Source organism: Annulohypoxylon truncatum, assembly GCF_022578515.1.
Source record: "Annulohypoxylon truncatum strain CBS 140777 unplaced genomic scaffold F4807scaffold_7, whole genome shotgun sequence".
Taxonomy (NCBI): domain Eukaryota; kingdom Fungi; phylum Ascomycota; class Sordariomycetes; order Xylariales; family Hypoxylaceae; genus Annulohypoxylon; species Annulohypoxylon truncatum.
Window position 1 is genome coordinate 395,727 of NW_025953793.1, and position 20,548 is coordinate 416,274.

The 20,548-nt window shown below is 50.5% G+C and overlaps 8 protein-coding genes across 8 annotated transcripts; 5 read left to right on the plus strand and 3 right to left on the minus strand.

Moving 5' to 3' along the window:
- The first annotated feature begins 776 nt into the window (after positions 1 to 776).
- F4807DRAFT_415388 (mitochondrial carrier) lies at positions 777 to 2,829 on the plus strand. The gene is made up of 4 exons (XM_047997034.1): positions 777 to 1,149; positions 1,208 to 1,282; positions 1,459 to 2,060; positions 2,163 to 2,829. Exons 1-4 carry the CDS (start codon positions 1,133 to 1,135, stop codon positions 2,390 to 2,392), a joined length of 924 nt encoding a protein of 307 aa, XP_047856781.1. The 5' UTR covers positions 777 to 1,132; the 3' UTR covers positions 2,393 to 2,829.
- Positions 2,830 to 4,604, minus strand: F4807DRAFT_415390 (uncharacterized protein). Its single transcript, XM_047997035.1, has 2 exons — positions 4,361 to 4,604; positions 2,830 to 4,294 (listed from the first exon to the last, which is right to left on the minus strand). Exons 1-2 carry the CDS (start codon positions 4,471 to 4,473, stop codon positions 3,007 to 3,009), a joined length of 1,401 nt encoding a protein of 466 aa, XP_047856782.1. The 5' UTR covers positions 4,474 to 4,604; the 3' UTR covers positions 2,830 to 3,006.
- On the minus strand, positions 4,583 to 6,509 carry F4807DRAFT_415393 (kinase-like domain-containing protein). The gene is made up of 3 exons (XM_047997036.1): positions 5,845 to 6,509; positions 5,273 to 5,772; positions 4,583 to 5,214 (listed from the first exon to the last, which is right to left on the minus strand). The coding sequence occupies exons 1-3, from the start codon at positions 6,070 to 6,072 to the stop codon at positions 4,812 to 4,814; spliced, it is 1,131 nt and encodes a 376-aa protein (XP_047856783.1). The 5' UTR covers positions 6,073 to 6,509; the 3' UTR covers positions 4,583 to 4,811.
- Positions 6,510 to 7,567: 1,058 nt separating this feature from the next.
- Positions 7,568 to 9,211, plus strand: F4807DRAFT_364911 (uncharacterized protein). The gene has a single exon (XM_047995613.1). The coding sequence runs from the start codon at positions 8,111 to 8,113 to the stop codon at positions 8,897 to 8,899; it is 789 nt and encodes a 262-aa protein (XP_047856784.1). The 5' UTR covers positions 7,568 to 8,110; the 3' UTR covers positions 8,900 to 9,211.
- Positions 9,212 to 9,327: 116 nt separating this feature from the next.
- Positions 9,328 to 11,141, plus strand: F4807DRAFT_415398 (uncharacterized protein). Its single transcript, XM_047997037.1, has one exon. It carries the CDS (start codon positions 9,775 to 9,777, stop codon positions 10,741 to 10,743), a length of 969 nt encoding a protein of 322 aa, XP_047856785.1. The 5' UTR covers positions 9,328 to 9,774; the 3' UTR covers positions 10,744 to 11,141.
- Positions 11,142 to 12,058: 917 nt separating this feature from the next.
- On the plus strand, positions 12,059 to 15,291 carry F4807DRAFT_457765 (uncharacterized protein; the record flags this gene model as incomplete). Its single annotated transcript, XM_048001088.1, has 4 exons — positions 12,059 to 12,711; positions 12,765 to 12,820; positions 12,886 to 13,705; positions 13,770 to 15,291. 4 exons carry the CDS (start codon positions 12,059 to 12,061, stop codon positions 15,289 to 15,291), a joined length of 3,051 nt encoding a protein of 1,016 aa, XP_047856786.1.
- Positions 15,292 to 15,479: 188 nt separating this feature from the next.
- On the minus strand, positions 15,480 to 17,704 carry F4807DRAFT_364940 (Abscisic acid G-protein coupled receptor-domain-containing protein). The gene has a single exon (XM_047995614.1). It carries the CDS (start codon positions 17,316 to 17,318, stop codon positions 15,669 to 15,671), a length of 1,650 nt encoding a protein of 549 aa, XP_047856787.1. The 5' UTR covers positions 17,319 to 17,704; the 3' UTR covers positions 15,480 to 15,668.
- A 69-nt stretch (positions 17,705 to 17,773) lies between these two features.
- F4807DRAFT_415400 (39S mitochondrial ribosomal protein L46-domain-containing protein) lies at positions 17,774 to 19,136 on the plus strand. Its single transcript, XM_047997038.1, has 3 exons — positions 17,774 to 17,974; positions 18,037 to 18,707; positions 18,769 to 19,136. The coding sequence occupies exons 1-3, from the start codon at positions 17,926 to 17,928 to the stop codon at positions 19,060 to 19,062; spliced, it is 1,014 nt and encodes a 337-aa protein (XP_047856788.1). The 5' UTR covers positions 17,774 to 17,925; the 3' UTR covers positions 19,063 to 19,136.
- Positions 19,137 to 20,548: the final 1,412 nt, after the last annotated feature.

The window sequence follows — 20,548 nt, forward strand, 5'->3', positions numbered from 1 at the left end:
TGGCTAGAACAGGACATTATATAAAATGTCCAATCTGTGTCCCAGAGACCGAGTTAGGAATCCAACGATAGCGCTTCCTTTGTTGATATTGGGCGTGGCTGGTCATATCTAGATGTCCAGCGGAGCGGGTTCGTCGAGGTTGATATTCTATACTATTCAAAAGCCAAGTGGTTATGGCATACATACTTGCTTGACACGCATTACTTCAGCTGGTGTCTTTCATCGAATCATCGAATTTAGCTGTTTTCTCTTCTTCCTTTCGTGGTTACGGAGTCTACGAAGCATATGTCCACGGATGGTGTACAGTATAGAATGCATTCACGGGCTAGGCTAGGTGGGACTAGTGACGGGTCATGGAGTCTGGTATATGCCTCAAGCATAGTAATATTATGAATCGGACATAGCTCACAAAGCACGGCAGCAAATGGAAAATCGAATTCGGATGAATCCATACCTATAATATTAGTCACTGGCGACCGGACACGGGGCGGTCGTAGGATCTAGTTGTTTAAGATGTAAAGTAAAGGAAGGCTACATAGCCCCAATTGGCTTCCCTGATTTAAGACAGCCTTATGCGTAAGCTTACCTAGTAGCAAATATGCAGTCCACGGTATGCGCTAATTCAATCCTTCGAAATGCACATGTATGTACCCGTACAATCTAGGTACGGATATGTACATATGAGATAAGTTGATGGAGGCGCTAGGGAAACCCGTTGCGAGCTCGGAGAAAAGAGGTTGAATGAATTCGGAGATCAATTAATTTTTGGGGTTTCTTTACCTAGGGTCCAAGGTAAAAGTCCCTAAGTCATCGGCTTACACGAGACAATTTCGTTCAATGAACTTCATTGTCAACTAACGAATAATAAAAATGTACTTATAAATGTCCCCCTTTTTTCACTCCCTTTCTTTTATAATATTTACGCCTCTCCTCCGCTAGCCCTCGTAGCAATTGAAGACGCAGATCGAATCGGGAGAACGTATGCGGTGATCTTTTTTTTCGCCAAGCCGAATTTCGACCTCGTGCCTAGGTACAAGGGAGCTTCGCGTCCAATTTTCACCGAGACCCTGATTCACACAAAGAACAAGAACAATTCGAGTGGTTGAGGGCGCGGATCGCTCGGGACGACGCTATGTCGACTACTGCTGGGTAGGAAACCAATTATTTGGTGGTGTCGAAGCTTCGAAAGCTAATCCGAGAGCTACAGGGCCTTCGTGGCGGGCGGTATAGCCGCTTGCGGTGCCGTCACAGCTACACACCCTTTCGAGACGGTTAAGATTCGGTACGCATACCACTCTCTCGTTCGCACAAGGACTTCCCAAATAGTCGGTCGGTGATCTAGCTAGCTAGATATGGGCATACCTACGGCGTCTGGGAACATACCCTCTCCATCGTGACGAGATATATATATGTATATGGGACTTCGGCTGACCGTGATGTCTCTTCGACGCACCGCAGAATGCAGCTCCAGGGCGAGCTCCAGACCAAGGGCCACCAACCGCACCACTACCGCGGGCCCTTCCACGGCGTCAGCGTGATCGTGCGGAACGAGGGGCTCAAGGGCATCTACCGCGGCATCGGGTGCGCATACGTCTACCAGGTGCTGCTGAATGGGTGCCGGCTGGGCTTCTACGAGCCGATGCGCAACGGGCTGGCGACGCTGCTGCTGCGCGACGGCTCGAAGCAGAACCTCGGCATCAACATGTTCTGCGGCGCCTCGTCGGGCATCATCGGCGCCGCCGCCGGCAGCCCCTTCTTCCTCGTCAAGACGCGGCTCCAGAGCTTCTCCCCCTTCCTGCCCGTCGGCACGCAGCACAACTACCGCAACGCCGTCGACGGTTTGGGGCAGATCTACCGCGCCGAGGGCTTCCGCGGCTTGTACAGGGGCGTCGGCGCCGCCATGATACGGACCGGCTTCGGCAGCTCCGTGCAGCTGCCGACGTACTTCTTCGCGAAGAGGAGGCTCGTCAGACACCTCGGCATGGAGGAGGGCGCGCCGCTGCACCTGGCGAGCAGCACGGTGTCTGGGTTTGTCGTGTGTTGCTTTATGCATCCTCCCGGTACGTCCCTTTTTTCCTTCTTCACCATATTGGATGTTTGGATCCGTTGGTCTGTGGGTTACGGATAGAGGGGGTTGAGGAAAGCTGACAAACAAAACGCAGATACGATCATGTCGCGACTGTATAACCAGAACGGTAACTTGTATAAGGGCGTCTTCGACTGCCTGGGCAAGACGATCCGGACAGAGGGCTTCTTCGCGATATATAAGGGCTTCCTGCCCCACCTGGCGCGTATATTACCGCATACCATCCTTACCTTGAGCTTGGCGGAACAGACGAATAAGCTGGTCCGTAAGGTGGAACAGAAGATATTACCTGCTTCGGCTCTATGAAAGGCTGTATTAAAGCCGACCTAGTTGAGGGACTAGGGAATAAATAACGGTTTAACGGAAAATAGAAATGTAGGGAGTGCCTCAAGTTCCTACAGAGAGTAGTTATTGTGAGAACTAGCTGGTGGATTCGGATCTAATCATGCCTATTCGAGGATAAGGAAGTATTATTCAAGAAGATGGGGATATGATCTTCATTGCGGTACATACATATTTATAACGACGATCCGAGTGTCGATGATTATACACACCGAGTTCGTTATAGAAGGAGCACGGATAGATAGACGGATACTCGGACACTTCACGGTACTGTACTAGGGCAAACTACGGCAGCTTTAGACGCGGGCTTGGGAAACCACGTAGATATACTACTACTGGTACGCAAGTGAGGCGCTTGGTTCAGCGTCTCCTGAAAAGTGAGCAGGGGTCAATGAAGAAAATTATTTATACTCAGACTCTTAATTGTGATCACATTATATCGTCGAATGCTATGTCATGCTATGCCACGCCACGCCATGCGATGCCATGTCATGTCATGTTATTCTATGGTATGTTATGCTACGCAATGCTAGATGGTAAAGGGCCAAGCCTTGCGGTTCAACCCAAGCAATAAACAACTATCCGCGCACCGATCTCTCGCACCCGTAACACAGCCTCGGCTTCCCCCGACCGCTGCCCTCTATCTCGTCCGCGCTACTAGCGGACCCGATCTCGCCCCTCCACCGCTCGTCCCCTTGCTCGTCGAGTCCGGCGCCGCAGAGACCGCACGCGGTTCCCTCCTCGCTATCTGCTGCCGCCGCCCCTTGACGATGACCGCGCTCAGCGGGCATCGGGAGCCGCGAGAGCTTGCCGGTGGTGCGCACGACGTTCGCGACGACGGACGGGTAGCTCGCCTCGACGGCGCCGAAGTACCGCGACAGCACGTCGTCGATGCTCAGGTCCCGGTGCGAGACCACGGCGCCGTTAGATGTGGCGGCGGGGGAGGCGGGGAGGAGAGGGGTTAAGGGGGGAGAGGTGTGTGTGAGGTAGGTCAGGAGTTCGTTGCGGAAGAGCTCGCGGAGGGGAGAGTATATTGGTAGGGTTGTGGGAGTTGGGGGAGGAACGGAAATAGGAGTTTGGGAGTGGGATTCATCGCTGTTGCCGTTTGTGTTGTTGGTGATAGTGGTGTTGGGAGCGATGTCTGAGTTGAGAGGGTCTAGTCGAGACGGTACTGGTACTAAGCCGTCGTTCACAAGGGATGGGAGTGAGAAGCCCCGGCCCTTGGCTGTTTCTGATAGTGTTAGCTCTGCCAGCGACGTCGTGCTGTGGCCGAGTAGTAGGGCGTCGCAGTTGCGCTGCGCCGCCGTGGCGACGAGGATATGGCGCACTAGGAGTCGCCGGACGTCCGCGCGCGAGGTTACGGAGGGTAGGAGCGCGAGGATGGAGGATAGCTGCTGCGCAGGGGAAGACTGTAGGTCAGGGGAAGGAGAGGGGAGCGCGGTCCAGTCTACGGATCGGAGGGCGAGCGCGGAGCTCAGGGGCACGGAGAGCAGGTCCGCGTCGGGAAACCGCGCGCGGTAGGCGGCGAGGTAAGACGGTTCTTCCGCTCTATCTAATTCATTTGGAGGTGCCGTTCCTGACCCTGGCTGGGGAGAGGGCGGCGATAAAGTATCGTCAACGACGTGCACGGCGACGTACTCGAACCGCGCTGTCTTCTGCCCCTTCGCCCGCTGCTGCCGCACGTTCTCCGTCAGCACGTGGAGGAGAGCCGTGGACGACGGCCCGCATGATAGCCCAACTAGGTACCGCTGCGGTCGCCTCTGGCCCGGGGGCCCGCTGCCGCTGTTACGGGGCGCGGAGGTCTCCCGCTGCAGGGCCTCGAGTCGTTTGATGGCCTTGCTGGAGACGTAGTATGCGAAACATGCCCTATGCGAATGGTAAGTTTACTAGGTTTCTATAAATAGATGGCTGGGGTATAGTATATCTACACACTTGCACACTCTCTCAGCAACCCGAAGCTCTATAGTGCCTTCTTGCTCCTTGCACCGGTTGCACGGTGGGGAAACCCCGGTCGCATCCGCCGGAGATGCTGCCGCTGTCGTCATCGGACGAGTTTACAGCCTCCGATAAGATTTCTATGTTCGGGGCAGAATGTAATCAGATTTAGAAATAGCTGTATATAAGTTACGAAAGGGGTATATTTGTAACAGCAAACGTGTATTGATTGTCGTTTAAGTTGAAAATTAGGCTTGAGTCATTGAGAATTCTTTCTTTAGGGATCACGTGGGGCCGGAATTTCTCCCCTATTATCCTTATTACTTACACTTCATCTGGTAACCTTATAATTCAACACCAGCCATATATTTGTTGTTTTTCTTCATCGTCGACTGGAGTATGGTATAGTAACTGATTCTCATTGCTCGTTGTATAGCTTAATAACAATTCATCCAGTTGTGTTAAACAGACAAGCAAGATCGCCCCCTTCAAACCATTGGCGGTCCTTCTTCCACGCGCGGACTATGATCTCCTTCCCGACGCGCGCGCAGTTTTCCACCTGCTCTTGTGTGCCCCAGCCTTGGACCGACGTCCCAAAACTAATGAGATGAGTTCCGGTCTGGATTGCGGTGCGGAAAGCGAAATCCTCGCTCATCGCGCCATAACCACTCACAAATCCTTGGATAATCCAAAGGCCAGCTATAATATCTTTGTACAGCCTCAATTCGTATAACTCGGCAATCATCTGGCCTAGATCCAAGTTCGGTTTCCCCAGCTGTGCCATCTCCCAGTCGATGACGAACATCGGTACATCCGCTTCCTCCTGGATTGGGTTCTTAGGTAATAGAATACTGACAGCTAGATTAGTAAAAAGTCTTATAAAACGAAAATATTAGTAGATATTCATACTTTCCTGACCAGAAGTCACCATGAATTACCTGGAGTTGACTCTCGTCGATCAGTTCTATGGCAGCCATATCCTTTACTCCTTTAAAGACAGCTTCAGCATCACCAAGGATTGCTGGGAACTGTTTTACCCTATCTAGTAACCATGAATAATTGATGAAATGCTTCAATTGCTGCAACTCCTTGTTTTTGTCAACCACGCTTCGCAATTCTGCCTGTTGAGCGGCCCAATGATGAAAAACTCGGAGCCATCTGCCCAAGGCCTTTCCTAGTTGGACTGCTTGGTGTTTCGTTGTCTCTGAGTTTGAATTGACATAAGTCGTGAGCGCATAGTTCTTCAAATCGACGCCATCTTGCAGATACTCCTGGATCTGACTATTGCTTGTCTCATCAAAATAGAAGAACTTAGGCGTTCTAACGATGAAGTTATAATTATCGTTCTCATCTGCCTTGCCAGCGATAGGGAAGTCCGATAACGCCTTTAGACATCCTACTTCGATATGCTAGGAAAAGTTAGTATGTGGCCATTATAAGCCCGCGTGGACGTCCAGCGTTTGGCGTCAGGTCTTGCATACACAACGAGATAGGGTCAATTTGAAGGTCGGGGAGTTCGCAACGTAATCCTCGGAATGCTTGACTAAGACATTTTGTGTCCCGTCCTCGAGTGGCCGAGATAAAGTTACTCGATATATGAAGTTGGCTGTACCCCCTGATAGTACTTCTAATGAAGATGCCTCATAGGGTGTCCCTTTGAGGGTTTCGAGGACGCTTGAAGTGATCTCTTCGCGACTCGCTGCAGCCATCTCTAAATTTAAGTTGTCTTCGCAAAGTAGTTGTTTCTAGTGCCAATTTAAGCGTTCCGCAAATAACGATCACAAAGAGGTGATTATATCGGCGACTAAGACAAGTTGCGGGATTACACTCTTCCAGGCATCGTTGATGAGAGCTTCGTATAGACTTTATACGAACCTCGGAGAATGTGCATACTACTATTCATTTCGTTATTTGAATGCCATTGGCAAGCGATCGTATGAGAAGATGATGGTTATGTTCAGCTAAGCTTGTACTAATTTAAGTTGCATCGGCCAGTGACTCAACGAATATGCAAAAAGAAAAAGTAAAAGAATTTAGGTACCACAATCTGCAGCGGATCACGTCGCCCTTTCCTATCAATTCTTAACTGTAGGTATTATCCTTACTAAGCTCATTCAGTCTTAATATTGATAAAGTCCGCAATTTCATTATGGACGGGAATTATAACATATGTTATGAAGCAAAAGATGAATATGGCGAGGAATAATTCGAGTATAAAGTAACTGCTGAAATCCAATTCAAAGACGGTAATACTCAATGTAACACCGCATCTGCGTATGCAATTGGGGGATAATCGCGATTGGAGAAGGAGCTCTGGCCAGGGAAGGTAGGGGTTAGCTGATCGGTACCTCAAACGCCTAATTGTTTCGTTTCCTCCGCGTTACATCATTCCCCCGTTTTCATTGGATCGTCTCGTTTGAGTCCTACCTGTAGGGGCCAATTGTCGGGTCACTTCGAGAACGAATCGCGACCGGATCACCAGTGGTCATGACAAGATATGATGCGATTACCACGAGGGAGATATTGCGAATCTCGTTAATGGATTGGCTGTTCCCGCGCTATAGGTCAAGGGTACATGCCAGGGGTATAGCAAATACTGCCAATTGTAGCCAAGCGACCTTCGTGTTTCTACATAGCACGGAGGCAGCTGCTATCTGCTAGGTAGGCTGGGCAGGCTGGGGTCCAAATGATCTCAAATGGCAAGCTCGAATCTCGAATAGGAAACGTATGGGCTCCTGAACCTTCTCTATTTCGGAAGGAACACTCAAAATGTTTCTCATAAAGTGTTTCCTCTGTCCATTATCTTTCTACTAATTTAACCATTTAATGATTTTTTCGACTTCGAGTGCCGTCGTTGTCACCTTCATGGCTTGAAACCCTCGCACTGATACGGCGTGCTGAGTGCCAAAAATAAAGAAGCTGTGCTTCTATTCAATATTTCATTATAACTGCCTAGGTGGCGTTTCGTGTTGACCGCATTGGCGACTGAGTTGATTTCTATCACAACCTTTTACCCCTTTTCCTACCCGTCTCACTACATATAATTTGCTTCGAGTGGTTACTTCTTCCTCTCTACGCGCCACTGTCCGCCCCTGGCCTGCAGTTTAACCCTCTTACAATTTCGCATCTTACGCCGTACTACGCTACCCAAGAGGACAAACGCCTAGCGTCTCCTATATGAAGGATACCTCTCTTCGTGGAGTGTGCCGCTTTTGGACATACAAAGCGGCGTCTGGTTCATCGTTCAATTCTGAAACGGCGTTGCTGTGATCAGATATTGGAGATCCCCTGGGTTACTTGATGTCATCGTCGACATAAAAAAATCCGCTGAAGCTTTGTGATCTTGGATAAATCCGATTTAGGAAATTGGAAACCGAAAGATTAGATATAAGTGTATATCAGTCAAGAATCGTAGAGAACCTGGGCACTGCCATTCCCGGACCTCGTCAAGCATCCCCATTGGACTAAGCCGTGGGCACGCCGTCATTCAGAGTCTCCTGACACGACTCGCGTTTCGGCGTGTCGATTTCTCGAGCAAGCTAGAAAGCTAGGCTTGATCGGGCCGTACTCCAATTGCTCGGCTAGGACATAAGGCGACATTGCGTATTCCATCAGGTTATATTCTAAGACCAGCCACTCTTGTCAACCTTCTCTGGTACAGCAGAGCATCCAACGACCGTTGGAACCGAGATATCCACGGTTCGATAGATTGAACTACGACTATCGCGGAAGGCTTTCTCGCTAGAAATGACGCATCAGCGGCAACGTCCGCGACGACGACTGTTGAGACGTGCGTCACTGTTGGCCATAGCCTCGACAACCTCGGCCCTTAACTTGTCCCAATTCCAAGTCATCACGTCAAACCAAATACCAAAAAGTTGCATCAAGGCCTACCAGAGCGACATAGAAGGTTGTACGAGGAATGACTTCACAAATGGAAGGCAATGCTCATCTACTTGTGTGCAGGGACTCGAGCAGGTGCAAGATGTTATAGACAAAGCTTGCGGGGACTTGAATGTCAGTGCGAAATCGTTGCTCGGGATCGTGTTATCTGGCGGCTTAGTCGATACTCTCTGCCCCGGTTTCGAGACTACGACAGTAACTCAGACTGTACAACCTACATCTACGAATGGAGGATTCTCGACAATAAATCCAGCACCGACTATTACGTCGGCCGACTCTAGCATAGCCTCAACCACAACGTCGCAGCAAACCACACCTACGAGCGACTTATCAACGATAATACAGTCGACGACGAATCAAGAAACTCCGCCGCCATCAACGACGTCCGATAGTAGCAGCACTTCGTCACAGACGTCGACTGATACTACGCCAACGCAAAACACGGCACAATCCGCTACTACGAGCGCAGCACAAACAACATCGTCGGATGATTCGGGTGATGATGATCCGACACTTGGTGGCGGTAGCCCATTCGATCAGCCAGTCGAAAGTTTGGGTACGGCCCTGCGCCCAGGGTTCTGTATGGAAGCCTTGACGGCTGTAATATTTGTCGCCATGTTTATGTTGCGGTAGTAGCCGTATTCCCTTGCCAATGTCGAGGATGTATACCCGACTATGTACGAACAGTAGTAATGTCTAAAAAAAGGAGCGAAACGATACCCAGGGATGCTATGGATTTAGAAGGGTTGGGTGAAGCGAAGGGAGCAAGTGGAACGTATTTCAAGACTCGCATCAAGATCGAGTGGGATTCACCTTGTTAAAATAGATATCGAACCACGAAAGGTATATGAGATGAAGTCTCATAACTTTGTACAATAGTAACTCGAAATTCAACAGCTAGAAACGAGAAATGTCACGAGAACTATTTGGCTTTTGAGGCTTTTGAGTGAAGCATTCCGATAATTCCGTAACTAGAATTGAGCAAGGGTATGCGTTATGAGGTCAGTGGGGATTTAGCCAATGTGGCTAAACCGCTAGTAGCTAAAGTGTACCATGAAGTACCTTGCCTACCGGTATGCAAGAGCCTCCTTAAACCGGAGTGCCGAGGTAGGAGAGACTTTCGGGTTCAATGCGTTTAATAAATCTTAATTTCAACGGCGCCAACGTCCTTCAACCAACATCGTCAAGTTGCGTAACAATTCATTGCTGCTGTTTCTTTCTTCTTTTCTCTTTGTTGCATCTGAAGCGTTTCGTGCTTTGTCTTATTGAAGTTCGAATCGAGATCATCTGGTGCTAGCTGAGCTGTCTTTGCAGCAATTTGTCGAAATCGACCCCCTTTTATCGATAGTAGAGCGATCAGAGCGATCACTACTTTGCTCAATTACAATCCGACTTACATAGCATCCAAACCATCGTCCCCGTTTCTTCATACATATGTGAAATCAGCATAATAAGAGGGGTTATACTCGCTCGAACGAAATAAAAGAAAACGAACCAACACCGAGATCATGAGCGCCACCGAACTCGCGACCGCGGACCTGCCGTCCGGCGAACCGATCCCGTCGTCGGGGCCGCCGGCGCCGGCGCCCTCGCCCAAGCCGTTGCCCCCCTTGCGCGACCTGTTCGCGGCGGCGCCGTCGAACGCCGACGCGTTCCTCGCGCACCTGCAGCGCTGCCTGCAGACGCCGTCGGGCATCGACACGACGCTGCTCCTCGTCTGCTACGCCTCGCGGCTGTCGGCCTCGGTGCTCGAGGCCCTCACCCGCCCCGCCATCCGCCGCTCCGCCGACCGGCTCCTCGCCATCGCCGCCAGCCTTCCCCCCTCCGCGACCCTCGTGTTTACTGCTAAGGCGCTGCCCGGCGGCGGCGTCGCCGCGATCTTGGGGGTGGCGAAGAGGTTGAGGGCGCTGAGCGCGCTGCTTAGCGATGCTAGGACGTTTTTGAGGCTTTGGGGGCTGCTGAATATGTATTTCTGGGCGCGCAGGTTGGTGCTGGGTAGCAGGAAGGAAGAGGAGGGGAAGGATAAGGAGGATAAGGTCGAGCGCGCCATCTCCTGGGTCCAGATGTCGACGTGCGTGGTGTTCCAGGCGCTGGAGAACGGGGCGTACCTTTCGTCGAAGGGGGTGCTGGGGTGGAGCGCTTCGGCGCAGCGGAGGGCGGGCCTGTGGAGCGCGCGGTTCTGGGCCGCGTTCGTCGGCGTCGAGGTCGGGAGGCTGTTCTACGAGAGCCACCGGCGCGGGCGCCGCTCGCGCGAGGAGAAGTTCGCCGGAGGCAAGTCGGCCGCCCAGGTCCAGCGCGACGAGATCGAGTGGGCCGACGCCTGGAAGAAGAGCGTTGCGAGGAACCTCGCCTGGGCCCCGCTTACCGTCCACTGGAGCGTCGAGCAGGGCATGCTCGGCGAGATGGCGGTCGGCGCGCTCGCGACTATTCCTGGAGTTATTCAGATGAGGGATCTGTGGAGGAGGACGGCGGAGTAAAGGGGTGGTGGTATGGGAAGGAATTTGGGATGGGGGAGGGAGGAGGAAAGGGGGCTGGTTATGTGATGGGAATGGGTGGCTGGCCGGGTTATTCGAATTAGTCCGGTGTTGATGTATGTTTTATGGGGGGATGCCATTGCCGGGTTCTTAATGCTCGAAGTCTCGATGAGATTATCTGGCTTCGTGGGATATTGTAGTGGTACGTACATACTTACCCAGATATGGAAAATGGTGGGAAACCTTGCGCATACCAGGGTTTGGTGAGTGTGAGCTTCTGTCTCGATGTCGAGTATTGAAGGGTTCATGACGTGTACAGAACTAGCATGGCAAGGGAAGATGATTAGCATCTTTCTAACCGTTTCCTCACATAGTTAATGTATCTCCTATTCCCATTTTAATATGACTAGGACTTCTGATTTATAATGTTCGGCTTATGAGTTCAGTGTGGACGTAAATGGCTACTTAGTTGTTAGTTTACAACCATTCCTAGGGCCGTTCCTCCATAAAGGAAGTTCTGCTCAACTTTCTCACAAATCTACCAGTCGAACTCCACCAAATAGAGAAACGTCCTCGTTCATCCTATACGTAGCCGTAGAAATCATACTAAGATAGGTGATCAGACCAAAAAAAAAGCCATATCATTAAGCAAGTTCTATATCAAAGTTTTGCATCTAACATGAACGCCGTATCTATAGGGATATCTGGTCTTGTGTTGTTTGTTCAAGGCTAGTAAGAAGTAATAGATCATATGAGGTCAATTCATGATAAACTTCAATGTATTGTTCTATAGATGATATTTCAAACATCCGAGGTATTCATCCAACAAACTTGAACGATTAAAGCGTCCTGCAATCCAAGCTCGCATCTCCGGAGCTTCCTCCAGCATAAAAATGTAAATAGCAAACCTTGAGGCTAAACAGTATTGAGAGTTACCCCCTTTGCTCAATTCAAAGACATAGAAGCCTAGGTTTCCTCTAACAACCGGCGCAATGGTGTAAATCTGCATATAGACTAGTAAGTTGACATTTGTCGGAATCAACAATCCTCATCATCGGAAGCGCCAGTATGGGTATAGTGGGTTGTTTTCCCAAATGCTTTAAGGCACGCGCTCCGTTTGTAGACGGTAACTAACATGGTGATTTCCAGCTGCTTGTTTCCTAGTGTTTGTCTCCCCGATGGTGCCTCATAAGCACATACGCATCATGTCTCATGCCTAGGTATACTTAAATCCCTTCACTAACTAGAAGGGTGTTCTCTCTTCCTCATTTTCATCACTCGTGTTATACCGATAGGAGAACATTAACAGTTTTGCAACATGGCTGATCCCGTGTTCCTCACGCTTGATATCATTAAGCTAGCTGCTTCGGTCGCCACCAGCTTCATGGATTATACGAGAAGCGTGAAGGATGCTCCCAAAGTAGTCAAGAGTATCGCTCTAGAGGTGAACATACTGAAAGGTATCTTGGAATATCTCGGGGCGACTCTAGAAGGGGGCATAGGACCCACGTGTAAGACGGGACTTGAAGAATGTCTTAGCAATTGTAGGACTACATTGTCCGAGCTCGAGAAGCTTGTGGTCCCGGAGAATAAAGACGATTCGGACTCTTCAAGCTCGTCGTCTCACGGCAAGACTCATAGTCTTTTTCGTCCATTTGTACCCAACAGGGGGAATAGAACCCCCTCGCCCTTTAATCATCCCAATCCACCTAACGGGGCGAGTCTGAACAAACTGCTGTCTCCATTGCAGGCATTGAAAATCCCCGAGTCAAAGCCGGCATTCCGCTTCAAGGTTGACCAATCTGAACCTCTTCCGATGAGGACGGCCACGCCCCCGACCAAACAGTCGTCAATGTCCCTTCGGAAGAGACTTAAATGGCCGCTCGTACATCAGCGTAAGGCGGAGGAGTTGCTGAAGCAGCTCGAGAGGCAGAAGTCTCAGCTCAGCATAGCTGTCCAGGCTGATAATTCGTGAGTCCAACTCCACATGATCTCACAGTTCGTTGGCTGATTTCATTAAATAGTGCGAGTATCGCTGAAACAAATGCTGCTGTAAAAAACATCGAGGCAGTACTGGACGGTAAGATATACTGAAATCCCCTTTAGAGCCATTGAGCCATAGCTGACACTTCTCCTAACACGCAGACGGTGAGAAGAGAAGAATCCTGTCTTGGTTAAAACCGAAGGTCGACATGCACGAGTTCCACTCCGAACAGCATGACAAGCAGGAAGACGAGACGTGTGACTGGATAACCGGTTCTCAGGGCTGGCAGCAGTGGCTCAACGGAGGCTCATTCGGGCAAGAAGGTTATGAACGCTTCATATGGATCTTCGGGATCCCCGGCGCCGGAAAGACAGTCCTCGCCTCGTTTCTCATCGACGCTATTGGGACGCACTGCCAAGCGACCGGGTACTCGTTTTACTATTGCCACCACGAGCGGAACCAAGACGAGACCCTCCACTTCCTCCGCTGGATCGTCAGTGACTTGAGTAGACAGATCGGGCGTTTCATCCCACAGGCCCTGGAAGAGTTGAGCAAGAGTGAGAACTTCAGCATCTCGGGCCTCATGAACTGTTTCCTGGCCGTGAGCCGAAAATTCATGCAAAGAGGCCAGCGGGTCTACCTGGTAGTCGATGCCGTGGATGAGAGTAGAAAGCCGCGAGAACGGTTCCTCGACGTGCTGATCACAATTGGTACGGACCCGGACTACCGACATGTCTCGCTGTTGATGACGAGCCGCGAGGAACCTGATATTAAGGCCGCCATGGGTGGATATGAAGACGACGAGCTGTATCCGCCGGCTGGTGTGCGGCACACGGCTATCACGATGTCGAACGCCGACGTCATGCGAGCAATACGGATGTACGTCAAGAAGCAGTTTGCGAGAAACGAAAGATTCAAAATATGGCAGACAGAGTTCAGAACAAGAGTGGAGGAAGAATTAGCAAGGAATGCTAGAGGGATGTAAGTTCTCGGCCGTAGTAGTGAGACCTAGGTATCCAGAGTGTTCGCTAACAAGTCGACTTAGGTTCCGATGGGTCGCATGTCAGGTCGATATCATCGAACGTCTTTACCTAGACAAAAGTCGGGTAATAGCCGCCCTCAGCAATCTGCCAGAAACTCTCTTCGACACATATGCGAGGATACTCGAAGGTATACCGCCAGAACAGCGTGCATTCGCTCGCACGGCTCTCGCGTTGATATGCAGCAACACCTCCAACATCAAGAGCGCCGACGTATTAGTCCAAGCGTCGCTTCACAACGTTCGTCACGGCGCGATGCATATGTACAACGTGCGCATGCTGAAGGAGATCCTCGGATGTCTGATCAAAGTAACAGACCTGCGCAGGAAGCCGCAGCACATCTTGAGTAAACAGGACGATGGGCTCAACCTACAGAAGGTCAGCATCGCCCACTACACCGTACGGGAATTCCTCTTTGCGCCGTCCAAGGGTGGCGACGACCAGCCGCGCCCCGCCGGTGAGTTCGCACTCACGGACACAGACATACGCACGCTAGAGATGCAAGTCGTCTTTAACGGGCTGCAGCAGTGGGGTCATAACCGGCCACCGGCGAACCAGCGCAACCCCAGCCGCTACGAGGAGCACTGCCTCGAGATGAGCGACTCGGCTTTGCGCGGTGATCGTCGTAATTTGATCGTCAAGCACCAGAGCGTCTTCGATTCGGTCGTGCCATGCCTTAAGCCCAACAGCGAGTACATTAAGTCGCTGAGAAACGAGCGTGTGCGAAAACGGTTTACGAAGTGGCGTAGGCTGTGTGCATTCGGCGAGTACGACAATATGGCGATACCAACAACGGCAGGGCAACGGGGTTCCGTGCGCCAGGAGACCGGCACCCTAGTAAGCCTAGTACTGCTACGGTGGCCGGAATTCGCACAGAAATACCTGCGGGAACCGTCATGGGGTCGGCTTTCACCTGAGCGCAGGCACATGATCTGGTCCGAAGAATTCACGATCGACGCCTCGGTCGATGACAGCATGCCGCGGACATTCGCCAAGGGCGAGCCTGTGACCCTACTTCGCTTGTGCGTGGCATGGAAGCGCCTCGACTTTCTGGAAATATTCATTGGTGCCGGCGCCAATTTCGTCAACGAGCCACACATCGTGTTCGTGGCGCTTGAGAACCCGTACGGTGACGACGGCGATGATGGACAGATTACGGGCCAGCTTTTGAAAATGATCCTCGAAAGAGGCGCAGACCCGAACCCCCCTGGATTCCTGTATACACCTCTCCAGGATGCGGTACATCGTCTAGAGGAAAGCTGGGTACACAGTCTGCTTCTTGAGTGTCGCGATGCCAATGCGATGGGCGACCCCGACGGTGAGCATCCGTACGATCTAGAGGAAGATCGGCCATGGCACAAACAGCATCCCCTCGAGATATGCCGGACGACGAAGCCGTTGTGGCAGGGCAGCGACGGAGTAGAGGAGCAGATTGAGAAGTCTAGAAAGCAGGTGGCCTTATTGCTCGCTCAGTATGGGGCACGTCGACCGCCTGCTCCTCCAGTGGTTATCAATTTGGCCGAGTAGAAGACGGATTTGGAGGCGTAGATATTCGATAGCTTGGTATTGGGGTGGAAGAACAAGACGGTTTTGGAAACGCTTCCCATATCGTGATGAAAGTAGGCCAGGCTAGGTTAGTCTGGGGCAAAGGGGGAGGGTGGGCATAAGCCAAACCATGATATTGGTAAGGTATGTCAATGCTCCATGATATGTATGTAGCTACGATAGGTGAAATCTGCTTGCGTTTCTGCTGACAGACTACGTGATACCTTTCCGGTGAAGGGGTGGTTTAGCGGAACGTGAGGTGTAGAGGCAGGTCTACAGTATTTGGTATGGCGTCCCTGTTCGATCGTTTGACGGTACTGGGAACTCTTATGGTGTGATGAAGCTTTGTATTCGTATCCTCATGATCGTTTCTGACCCATCTCTTCCATACCGATGTCGTCCCATTCTTCGCTCCATTCGCCTATTTTCCCACCTAGCCAGATTCCTCCTGCTGTGACCACACTTGCTAAGAGGAACCAGCCCTCGAACCATCTATCTACAAAACCTGGTTCCAGAGCGCTTTCTAGAGCGTCGCCGACGGCACTGCCCACCTCTTTAGGAAGGTTGCTACGTAGAAGTAGTGCAGCAGAGATCACGTAGATGGCGCTGATCTGCCCGATCAATAGAGCCAAATTGGCCTGAGCCTGATACAAAAGCCCGGGAGTCCACTTAGCGAGGAAATGGAATGTTTGAAGTGCACTGTTTGCGCTCGCAAGTAGAATCACACCAGATAATAAAAATGAGATCTGTCTGGCCCATGCGATTTGATCAAGCTTCGGATCCCAATGTTTGGCCAAAAGCCCAAGGAATCGATTAATCGGATCAGATGAGGAAAACGAGGCGGCCGGATAGTATAACCGCCGTAAAGTAGTTAGAGTAGTCGCTATTATACGATAAACGCAGTATACGCTGAACACGTAAGTGGGTATTAAGAGAAGCTTCCCGGAAAAGGTAGCGGCACGCGCTGAATTGGCTTGCCTTGAACGCAACATAGATAGAGATGAAGACAGATTCGCTTCCATGGCTTCCAAGCCAGCAATTTCGAGACGTAACGTACGGATTTCTGCCGCATCGCCCCCGCCTCGGAAGGAACCGATGACCTTGGTGACAAACCCACGTTTCTCAGCTGAAGGTGTTTCTGATACCTTGCGCAGTAGACTTTGCAGACGATGTCGTTTAGTTAGTAGCATCTCATTAGTAGCATCTAGGCCCGCCTGTTTACGGGAGACATCAGCCTCCGTCACAGGGCGTCGTGATGCACGACTTCCGAATGTATGCCATGGTGAAGAGACCGAAGCGAATCCAGATAACAAAGCCATCAGCGAGATACCAATAACACCAATGCGCTCGAGACAGGCGCGTGCTAGAGTCGCAGAGTATAGGGGCTCGGCACGGAATTTTTCCATTCTAGCACTAGTACGCGCGGCCTCGCTGCCGACCGGGACGAGATTTCCAAGCGACCAGAAGGCAAATAACCAAACGCCAAACATCGCAAACTGAAGCACCCAAGCAGCCCTAGGTATGTTTCCTTTAGACGTGCGTTGAAAAGACCATCCCGAGCCTGTGACGAGTGATTGGAGTTCGAGAAAAGGGATCAGTACGATAAGGAGGAACAAGAGGGTTGGGACAGTGACTCGCAGAGCCAGAGCTCGGGCATAGGGATTGACCAATTCCGATATTTCACACAAGATCAACTCGCCCAAAACAACTGCCAGTCCAACAGTCGTACAAAAAGCACCTTCTGCTACACGTCTCCGTATCGATTTGGCACCGTGCTCAGCATGGGCTTGTTGAAGCGATGGGGGCGCATCGGAGGGGAGAAAGTGGTCTTCGCCATCGCGTGAATTTTGGACGCGCGCTAGTTGAGGGAAGATTTTTTGCGAGACTAGGATAGAGACGACGAGAAAGGTGATGGTGAAAGGTGCCAAAGATAATGACATAGACACTGCTGAAGGCGCGGCCAGGCCCGGTGCCAAACAGAGGTCGTCCAGGCAATCGGAGGATCCCATTGGAAAGCTTGGAGTATTTCGAAGACGGATGGGCTACGAAGGATTATATTGCGATGACATTCTAGCTCTCGGAATACATAGGTAAAGGGTGTAGTCGGATACTTATCGAGGAATAGTAACGGATGAGTTCGAAGGGGGTGGCAGTACAGATCGGCAACTTGAGATTGACATTGACATGTTTGTTTAAGTTTTGCGATACGGGAGTTGAAACAGGAAGAGAAGTGAGAAGTGATGTTGGCAGTTGGCAGCCGTGCCTTCCCCGGACAAGCCCAGACCAGATGACGACTGCCGCTTGACGGTAGGCCCCACCCTCGCAACCAGTCAATCCAGCCACCACCGAGTTCCCACAATGGAAGCTACTAGATGATCGTACCTAAGTACCTTCCCGACGGATCCGTAGTCTAATTTTCGATATCTAGTCTCAGATAACAGATAAACCCCACGGTGTGGCTGGAGGTAAATGTGGCTTTCACTTCGCAGACTTCCCAGTTGACAGGGGTTATCGAAAAAAGTTCAATATTAATATTCGCGACATAGAGAAAATAGTAAAGTTGCAGAACCTCCGCCATTGATACCGGGAGAAGCGCTGCAATTGCTACTCCTAAGTATGGCGGCCTCCAGTAGAAGTAGCAATGCTGCCGCCATGTTGTTACGGAGTAGGTCATCACACCTCTCAGTCAATAACCTGTATTAATATACTAATACTAAAATCTTCCAGGAGGACCATCCAGTATGTGCGCCAGCTGCAGGAACGCCCAATTCCGGTCATATTCTACCAGTGCCGAGGCTTCTGCGACAGCTCCAGTTGCACTACCCACATACCGCGACCGACCGCAATACCCTCCAGCAGAATACCGCATAAAATCCGGTATCATTCTAACCCGAGCACCTCTACTCACCCGCGCACTTACTCCGTTCGAGAACGCATTCTTCTTCTACCAGAAACGCTTGAACGAGCGATTGGTTCTGCCTTTCCGGCATACCCTGTTCTTCAAGAAGGACACGGCCACAGACTTGGACTGGAGGATCAAATTCAACGAGCGAGGCCAGATACCGGCGAAAGAGTTGGGCAGATACTATGCCCAGGGGCGCAATGCGTGGAACGACGAGCTTTTAGTAGGGAGTACTCTAAGTAACGAAGAGCGGGTGCGGGAGATCCTGCTCAAGGATGCCGAAAATCGGGTGACGGAAGATGGTGAGGAGGCGCAACCGGATGAAATCGTCCCCGTCGAACGGCCGATGGATAGGATTACCGAAGCAGACAAGACAAACGACGTGAGGCGGTTAGATCGCAAGCTAGATAGGACGCTTTACCTGGTTGTCAAAGGTAGTGATGGGGTGTGGCAATTCCCAGCTATAGACATACCCACAGACGGGAACTTACACGAGGTTCGTCAAGAGCAACGTTTACATTTACGATGACGAAATGAGTTACTAATCATAATTACAGTGTGCTGCAACAGCTTTGGAATCTGCAGCAGGTGTTAACATGAACACTTGGATGGTGGGCCGGGTACCGGTTGCTCATATGGTTAAGAAGCCCGAGTTCAACGAGGACAATTCCGTTAAACGAAGGGGTGAGAAAATATTCTTCTTGAAGGGGAGAATTATGGCTGGTCAGGCAGATTTAAAAGAAAATAAGCTGGGACTAGTTGATTTCAGTTGGCTTACAAAGGAAGAATTGAAGGAGAATTTACCTGAAAAATACTTCCACGCCGTAAGGAACATGATGGCGGATCGGTAGAAATAGGTGTAAACTATGGCGTAGAGCCTCCTGTATTCTACAATACCATCAATTGTAAAAATATTGCATTGTAATGTGTTGTGTTGTTCTATATCATATACCTTGGCATCCTATCCCTGCCTCTCTTTTTAACGACATGACACCTACTATCATGCGACTTGCAGTTTCTTCCCTTATATCCATCTTGCAGCTAGAATATGATCAGAACTCAACCCCACTCAAAGACCTGGAAGGGATCAGATCCGACCCGTATCAACTTCAAATTGGTCAATAAACTATTCGTGTTAGGTGCTCGGGTGCTTCGAGGACGTCAGCCCACCCACTCATTGAGCCTTCGAAATATCCCGAGCACCTAACACTAATAGTTCGTGAATATCACTCAACACTGCACACTGCGTTACATATGTGGCTCCACGATGTTGGGTACTAGGTAAGGAAGTCCAAGTTCGACAGAAATCCAGATAACTAGGCTTTAGTGACCTGACGTTGAAAATTGTGACTGAAGGTATTTGCCACTGCTTGAATCGCGCAATAATCACGTCCATCTTAACTCTTTGTAAGCTACCCGGCGGCGAGATGAGTGTCGACCGCTCGCCCGGACCAGAGGGAAAGATGCTTGACCATGGTAGGTGAGATAAAATATGTTAACCACGATTCAACCACCAATTCACCATGATCAAGCACACCCTTAAGTCCGAAGTATCAATTTCGGAACGCTCTGGGGCCCACAATGAGTGCTAACTCAAGACCCAGGCCAGTCCAAGATCGTCTTATTACCTACCAAAATATTAGTGAAAGCAGTTATATAGGTAGCTATTCTAGATACTTACTTGTTTAAGCCTGTGAGGCGGGCCAGAGAAGGCAAGCTAAGCATGAAGGCTTGCGATGCAGCAAGTCGTACAATGTTAACGGTAATAAACAGGTATGAACCTAACTTTGGCATTCTTCGGTGATGTTCCTAGGAATACTTGGCTGAACCTTGGGAGAAAAGATATGTCCAACTCCAACCAAGACTCATTTAAGAGCTCACAATGTCGGCTAGTAAACTCTAGGTGAAAGAGGGGATCTCTTGTACTTGTCCCCAATGTACGTGTTTTGCCCATACGCAATTACAGTCAGGGGGCTGTCATCCAGCCCCTTGTTGCACATATGCAGCCACGGGCAAGGAAGACGAAATTGAAAAAGACCATGAAGCGGACAGCTTCGCTATTGAGGTCGTCGACAAGCTCCCAAGCCCCGTCAACTATAATCCAATCTGTGCCGCTCTCTTCCCCTACCAACTAAATCGGAAGACCTAACCAATCCCAACTGTGTATGGGATGGGATTCTTCCCTAATCCACTAATGTGTGATGAGAAGTATGGGGAGGTATCGGCTTGAGATAAGTTCCGTTCTCTAGGACGGTTTCTTCTCATTGCCTACGTCACTGACACCATTCTTTGAGGAGAATTTCATAATTCAGGCAGACCCAAGTGACATTGAGGCGA

Excerpts from the sequence above, each read along its gene's own strand:
- F4807DRAFT_364940 (XM_047995614.1), bottom strand. The coding sequence starts at position 17,318 with ATGGGATCCTCCGATTGCCTGGACGACCTCTGTTTGGCACCGGGCCTG.
- F4807DRAFT_415390 (XM_047997035.1), bottom strand. The coding sequence starts at position 4,473 with ATGACGACAGCGGCAGCATCTCCGGCGGATGCGACCGGGGTTTCCCCA. Across the intron at positions 4,295-4,360 it reads GTTGCTGAGAGAGTGTGCAA|GGCATGTTTCGCATACTACG; the intron begins GTGTGTAGATAT and ends CCATTCGCATAG.
- F4807DRAFT_415398 (XM_047997037.1), top strand. The coding sequence starts at position 9,775 with ATGAGCGCCACCGAACTCGCGACCGCGGACCTGCCGTCCGGCGAACCG.
- F4807DRAFT_415388 (XM_047997034.1), top strand. Across the intron at positions 1,283-1,458 it reads TTCGAGACGGTTAAGATTCG|AATGCAGCTCCAGGGCGAGC; the intron begins GTACGCATACCA and ends GACGCACCGCAG. Across the intron at positions 2,061-2,162 it reads TTGCTTTATGCATCCTCCCG|ATACGATCATGTCGCGACTG; the intron begins GTACGTCCCTTT and ends AACAAAACGCAG.
- F4807DRAFT_364911 (XM_047995613.1), top strand. The coding sequence starts at position 8,111 with ATGACGCATCAGCGGCAACGTCCGCGACGACGACTGTTGAGACGTGCG.
- F4807DRAFT_415400 (XM_047997038.1), top strand. The coding sequence starts at position 17,926 with ATGGCGGCCTCCAGTAGAAGTAGCAATGCTGCCGCCATGTTGTTACGG. Across the intron at positions 17,975-18,036 it reads TGCCGCCATGTTGTTACGGA|GAGGACCATCCAGTATGTGC; the intron begins GTAGGTCATCAC and ends AAAATCTTCCAG. Across the intron at positions 18,708-18,768 it reads CAGACGGGAACTTACACGAG|TGTGCTGCAACAGCTTTGGA; the intron begins GTTCGTCAAGAG and ends TCATAATTACAG.
- F4807DRAFT_415393 (XM_047997036.1), bottom strand. The coding sequence starts at position 6,072 with ATGGCTGCAGCGAGTCGCGAAGAGATCACTTCAAGCGTCCTCGAAACC. Across the intron at positions 5,773-5,844 it reads AATTGACCCTATCTCGTTGT|CATATCGAAGTAGGATGTCT; the intron begins GTATGCAAGACC and ends AACTTTTCCTAG. Across the intron at positions 5,215-5,272 it reads GGTGACTTCTGGTCAGGAAA|TATTCTATTACCTAAGAACC; the intron begins GTATGAATATCT and ends TCTAGCTGTCAG.